The sequence below is a fragment of the Nannobrachium achirus genome (assembly GCF_963921795.1).
Source record: "Nannobrachium achirus genome assembly, chromosome: 10".
Lineage (NCBI taxonomy): Eukaryota > Metazoa > Chordata > Actinopteri > Myctophiformes > Myctophidae > Nannobrachium > Nannobrachium achirus.
The window spans coordinates 18,671,535-18,678,724 of record NC_137819.1 but is presented as its reverse complement, the minus strand read 5'-3'; the positions used below and the strand labels follow the sequence as shown (position 1 = coordinate 18,678,724).

The 7,190-nt window shown below is 44.0% G+C and overlaps 1 protein-coding gene across 1 annotated transcript; it reads left to right on the top strand.

Moving 5' to 3' along the window:
* Positions 1 to 5,827: 5,827 nt before the first annotated feature.
* On the top strand, positions 5,828 to 6,916 carry LOC308292880 (alpha-1,3-mannosyl-glycoprotein 4-beta-N-acetylglucosaminyltransferase B-like; the record flags this gene model as incomplete). The annotated part of the gene is made up of 1 exon (XM_080735305.1): positions 5,828 to 6,916. The coding sequence occupies one exon, from the start codon at positions 5,828 to 5,830 to the stop codon at positions 6,914 to 6,916; it is 1,089 nt and encodes a 362-aa protein (XP_080591431.1).
* Positions 6,917 to 7,190: the final 274 nt, after the last annotated feature.

Sequence of the window (7,190 nt, the reverse complement as noted above, 5' to 3'; positions counted from 1 at the left end):
TCTCCATTTTTAATAACCTCTTTATAGTAACTTCCTGTACTTCTAATTCCCTCATTTTTTCCCTCATGCCCCAACCTTAATCTTGTTAATACCATTTCTTCTTTTCTTCTCCCACTCCCCACCCTTTTAACTCGAATGCTCTTTTGACTATTATAGTAACTAGCCCTTACCCGTTCAAAGATATGAGCTCCGAAATGATGTGCAGTGTGTGGGTTATGGGATGTGCACTGTGCACACAGTATATGAGGGATGGAAAGTAACTTTAACTGGTGTTTGCATGATAATATGTAGGCGCATCAATGTAAGAAATACCCGTTTCGTTTAATGGCTACAGAGATACTGTGTTCCAGTATAAGCCTCGGCTTTCTAGGATCTCCTTTTAGTTGACCTTGTACCAGTGATTTGTACTGTCATGAAACTGTACTTTTTTCTATTGCAAACTTCTAATAAATAAATTCTTCAATCAATCAAATGTCTGAGTGAGTGTCTGTCACAGCGTTTCTCCTCAGTCCCTGTTACAGATTTTGTCCAAAAACCATGCAGATCGGTACACAGTATCTCTGTAGCCATTAAACGAAACGGGTATTTCTTACATTGATGCTCCTACATATTATCATGCAAGCACCAGTTAAAGTTACTTTCCATCCCTAATATACTGTGTGCACAGTGCACATCCCATAACCCACACACTGCACATCATTTCAGAGCTCATATCTTTGAACGGGTAAGGACTAGTTCTTAAAATGCAGCGATGAGGATATTCTCATCCACACTGAATTATTATTATTATTTAAATAAAGAGAGCGTTTATAAATATTGGCACATTTCCAATTGTAAATATGTAGAAGGCAAAACCAGCTGACATGGACATATAGAGTTGGGCCATAGACATTTTTGGGTCCTTACTTATTCTGCAAAGAACCTCTAAATGATTGTTGTTTCTTCTTTGCCAGAAATAATTAAATAAATAAACGTATGTTTGATAGCTATGAAAATTAAACCTTTATATCACAAACATTATCTAAAAAGGAAAGGACGCAAGGCCAGCTATAAGGAGGGTAGAAAGTGTTCCTTCCATCAGTTTATTCCAAGCAAATCTGAGGCCACCACAACCAGCCTTCGTATCACATAGCAGTCAGTTTACAAGTCCCTCCCCAAGGGAGAAAAGCAACACCTCAGGACAAAAGAGATTCACATACAGATAACCAGTCCGTCAGAGCTAAATCTAAACACCCCCACATCGTAAATACCTTAACTCAGTTGCTACTAAGGATTTTGGAATTCATGTTAGGTTTAAGTTAACATGTAGTTGCTTACATATAAATCATCAACTTGATCAACATGCAAATGATTAAAAGAGAAACACACTATGAAAATCCATTTATCAATGTTGTCATGTCAAGGACTCACAAAATGATATGTATTTGCCTGCGGACCCCATCTTGAAATATGTAGGTCAGGGGTCCCCAGAAAGTAAGCCCTGAGGCACATACATGTAATGGGCTTTATGCTGTTAGATAGTGACATGTTTTCTGAAAGTAAAGGTTAGCACCCAACAACAACGATATCCTAACAGCAATCACTACATTTGTGCATTTCGCTTAGCTGCATTGTCATTTTGTCTCCACAACAGTACCAATTCCCCCATACACATCGCCAAAACTTTCTATTGAATATTCTAGTTTTATGATTGATGATGATGATCGACTTGGCTCTTTTTTGTGTGGTCTCATTTGGTCTAATTTTTCTCCCAATGACACATTTGTTTCTTGTGTTGTGTCTATATGTATGATTCTACAATGAGCACTTTATAAACAGCCTTTCAGGCCTATTCGTTGATTTAGGCCCAAACCCCAACAACAAGCTCGCAGCACGGCACTCATCTGCTATTTTTGAAAAGTCGTGAAAATGTGCGCAAATCTTTGAATATATGTATTTTTTAAGGGAACATTTGTAACTAAAGTTTTGCTTCTGGGGGGTCCCTGGAACTAAATATTTTGAGACGGGAATAATAGGTTTTTCAAAAAACCTTAGAAGGATTTGAAATATTCAAAGACTTGCACAAATTTAAAAAAATAGCAGATCTATAGCAGATCACAGCGCGGCACCGAGTGCCGTGCTGTGAGCTTGTAGATCTGCTATTTTTCAATAGTTAAAGCACACAATAATGCGTACTAATGCGTTCCCAGTCTAAATGGGTTAAACCCCCTCCCCCTATGAAGAACATTCATGGGGGGGCCCACAGGGAATGCTTGTACCCAGGGCCCAGAATTTGGTGCGACACCCCTGGATACACGCACTATCCACAACTTTCCAACATCCCATCATGCATTGCGCAGAAGTTGGACGGAGCTTCCGGCGCTGCAGCTGAGTGTGATCTACAAGCTCACAACGGCTGCATCTGCGACGCGACGTGAGCTTGTATGTCTGCTGTTAACCGGAAGTGTGGTTCAAATAAATCTCCAGTAAATTCCCGCGGAAAGAGGTGGATAATCCTCAGTGATAATGGAAAACTCGATGACACGAAACGATGACAATGAGATATTGTTTCGAGCTTAATATGAATGTACGCCCGATGAGTTCATTGTTCCCGGGACGTCGACACGGAGTAACAGACCGAGGACAACATACATAGGGCATATGATATCACATCAGAAAGATGGTTACATTTGTACAAATGGATGAATGAAATGAACACACAGTTTTTACTGTGTGACCCTCAATGAAGACACCATATTTTGTGCAAGAAAGAGCACAACTTAAAGGTTCATGTTTGCCAGACCCATGAAATGGGTAGGCCTACATAAGCAAATGTCGGTCTGTCCCTTTTCTATATAAAGGGTATATATGATGATGACATGATGATGACATGCCTACAAAAGGCATGATGTCATAAATGATGATGACAGATAGGGGGTCTGGCACAACCAGGTTGACCTGGTCTAGTTTAGATAGTCATTAGAGAAAATAATTTTAGTGATTTTAACGATTTTGATTTGCATGCATGCCCCCAAGCAGAAATTGTTCTATGCATATCATTTTAAGGTGCTCTGAGAGCAGCAGTGACAAAATGCTTATCTCTAATGACCATCATTCTAAAATATGAACCCTTTGATGTAAAAAAAACTAAGTTGTCCTTTAATTTAATGCCTATCATAACATTTGAATATGATTATTCATTCCTTCAAAGTGTCGTTTAATCTCCCTTCAGGAAGCAATGAAACTAATCAATAAGACTACTGTAGCTCCAAATCCAAGTTAAGGAACAAACATTTGGCTAAAATAACCCATTTGTTTGAATTGGGAAGAATGCCAATACAGATGTACTTCACCCTAGTGCCCAGTGAAGAAACTCTTATTACAAAACACCCCCCCAAAAAATAATACTGCCATAATACAAGCCTGCCTCGTGTGGAATATTTCTCCCCTTTCAACACTGAATCACCGGTCATGTGTAAATATGTCCTCTAATACCACCTCATGTTTCAGATTCTCTTGACAACATGACACATGAAAACAAGGTCTAAGGAGGGAGAGACGGTGTGAGAGAGAGAGAGAGAGAGAGAGAGAGAGAGAGAGAGAGAGAGAGAGGGAGAGAGAGAGAGAGAGAGAGAGAGAGAGAGAGAGAGAGAGAGAGAGAGAGAGAGAGGGAGAGAGAGAGAGAGAGAGAGAGAGAGAGAGAGAGAGAGAGAGGGAGAGAGAGAGAGAGAGAGAGAGAGAGAGAGAGAGAGAGAGAGCTGAGTGGAGAGGTGGGAGTAAATGGGCTAGTCATGAATCATGGCTGTCATTGAAGGGAGAAGAAAAGAAATAAAGAAAACACAACCGGTGCTGAATGAGGCCAGTATCTGAGCAGCATGGCCGGGAAGGTCATCCTTGGGCCTGTTAGTGGATGTAGGGCATACATGGGCAACTGGCGGCCCGGGGGCCACATGCGGCCCCCACCTTTGCTTAATGCGGCCCACAAGTTAATACCGGAATACTGATATATTATTGATTTCAGCTGTTACAATTCCAAACATAACCTGCTTTAATTCCTTCAGTCTAGTAGCTTAATGACTAGCATAGTAGTATTAAAATGTATTTCTTTATGTTGAATGTATTTGTATTTAAACTCATGAATGTATTAGGCTAACCATACATGAAAATAGCCGATCTACAAGCTCAGTCACAGCGCGTCGCATCACAGTATTGCAGTATTGATACTTTTACTTGATTACTTTTCCCATCACTGCACATGCAGTGCACACACACACACCGAGCTCCGCCTTCCTCCCCCAGCCCTCTGTGCCTCTCCTCTCTCGTTCTCTCCTCTCAGTCTAGCCGGCGCAGATCGATCCTATCAACTATTATCAACGTTGAATGTTTGGAATAATGGAAACGCGGAGAAATAACTAATAAAGGGCTGTCGTAGTAGCCGCACCAACAACGACCAGGCTGGCAGCTCAGGCAGCGTCTTTTGGGGAATGTATGGCTTGGCTTTTGGCTTGTTCTGTTTTGGTTGCAGGCTAGGCTACGTCATTGTATTCATCCAGACTCAGCCCCGATTTGTGAAAATATTAAACCAGTTTGATATTCTCGTAACAGAATCTGGGTCTCAAATCAGGGTAAAAATCGAGTCGGACCACTACCTCACATTTAACGATTGAGTAACGACTGAGTCACAGGAGCGCGCCGCAAATAGCCTCGATTTTATTACGACTGAGAAATCTTTACCAAGTTGTTAGATGTAAGAGGGCCTTTAGGGCCCTTTAACCTATAGACTATGCATGTCAGTCTAACCAGTGAGGTTGGTTCTACGGAAAGGGACCATATATGGGCAAAAAAGGGATTGTACGTTACCGATGTGGCCTCCATATAGGGGCATTTCCATATGAAGTCCTGTTAGGGGAACCACATTAACAGAATCCCTTTATGGCCATATATGGAGATACCTGTCTGTAGACCCAACCACACAGGTTAGACCGACATTGGCATTCACAGATATGGCCTATGGGCTTAATATTGATGACATCAGGGATCTCCATATATGGGCATAAAAGGGATTCGGTTAGTGTGGTTCCCCTGACATCACAGTGATGTCAGAGCGTGACAGTCAATCTGATCAAACCAAGAAAAACCCAGACAGACAGATATGGTCAAGGTGTGACGCTAAACTGTGACCTACAGTCGCAAATACTGTCTCGTTCGCAAATACTGTCTCGGTCTAAGCTTATTCTTGGTGTGGGATAAATAGATGACCAACTCTTCTTTGGATAACTCTACCCGTTACTGCCCCCAGTGTTTAAAACACAATTTTGGCAGGCCTCATCTGTTGGAATGTAACGTCACCTCCTCATCCGTGGCAGGCCTCGTCTCCAGGAAAAAAAAATCACACCCAATGTGAAGTGAGCGGTGGTCGTGCTTGCATAACGTCTTTTGACTAGGATTTGAGTCTAGGATGTACAGGCTATGCTACACACACATTTTGCTATGGCAAAACGCTGAGGAAAAAGGCTACAGACACGCGCAGCCACTCTATAGAGCGGTTTACCACCGCTCAAAAAAATGTTACATTAAAACTGCTGGACACTTCTCTAAAATGTGGGAAACCACTACCATGTACATATATGGTGATTATGTTCCGACCTCACATGCGATTGGCTGAGAGGCATAACTGATGTCACACCTCGGTGGACAAGACTGAATGTTTAAACTCGGACTGCTCAGGCTGTTGTCATTGAAGTTAGTACTATGTTCTTATCGCTAGATCGGTCATTGTGCTAGTCATTGAAGTTAGTAGTACGTTCTTATATTGCTAAATCGGCCATTGTGCTACATTGCTTTGTACATGCGCACAGAGAATCCAGAGATGCACCTTCGAAACAGACCCCGAAACAGCACCTTCCTAATCGTCTTATTCTTGGCTCTGTGTGTGTGGGCTTTCTCCTGGTACACCGCATCCGATGATAAGGCGTCCGGAAGCCCTGATGACCAGGTAGACACCCACCAGAGGGAGTTTCTGGCCCTCAGGGAGCGCCTCCGCTCTGCCGAGCAGAGTCTAAAGGAGTCCAAGGAGCTCAACCTGGTGCTGTCCGAGGTCCAGGGGGCCGTCGCGGAGATGCGGGCCCACGGCAGGACTCGGCAGCTAGCCTGCATCATGACCCACCACCTGCCTCATCTCCTGGCCGAGGAGAATGGCCTGCAGCACATCGTCCACGCGGGCCAGGGACGTACCGGGGTCTCCTTGGTTCTGGGGGTCCCCAGCGTGAAGAGATCCGTCCGCTCCTACCTGACCGACACGCTCCGCTCCCTGATATCAGAGCTCAGTCCCGCGGAGAAGGACGACTGTGTCATCGTGGTCTTCGTCGCAGAGACGGACCAGAAGTTTGTCAGCGGCGTGGCGGGCGACCTGAAGTCCCTCTTCCCCGTGGAGATTGAGTCGGGTCTCTTAGAGGTCATCTCTCCACCTGCCCATTTCTACCCAGACTTGTCCGGCCTCAAACAGACCTTTGGAGACTCACAGGAGAGGGTCAGATGGCGGACCAAACAGAACCTGGACTATGCTTTCCTAATGGCGTACGCCCAATCCAAGGGGACCTACTATGTACAGTTGGAGGATGATATTGTGGCTCGCCCAAACTACGTCTCTGCCATGAAGAGGTTTGCCCTGCAGCAGCTGTCGGACGACTGGATGGTTCTGGAGTTCTGCGACAAGTATGGCTTCATCGGCAAGATGTTCAAGTCCTCAGATTTGCCCCTCGTTGTGGAATTCATGCTTATGTTCCACAAAGTCAAGCCATGTGACTGGCTGCTTGACGACATTATTTTTGCCATGGGGTGTCGTCCAGGAGCAAGCCACTGTGACCTACGGATTCGTTCCCAACAGTCTCTGTTCCAGCATGTGGGCACACACTCCTCTCTGGACGAAGGGCAGTGACCCCGAAAATAAACATTTGAACTGGGGACCCCCCACCCTGACAAGCACTTTGAGTTTAGGCATTGCATTTAGTCTAACCGGAATATTGTGAAAATAGATGTTTTGAGCTTGTAGATCGGCTTGTAGATTGGTGTCACGGCCGTTGGTCGTGATTATTATTGTTATTATGGTATATGGTATTATTAGTGTCTTACCCTGTATTTCTTTGTACTGATGTAGTTGGTGATCTGCAGTAATCCGGCCATCAGTGATGACTATGAGTGACGTGGGCTGA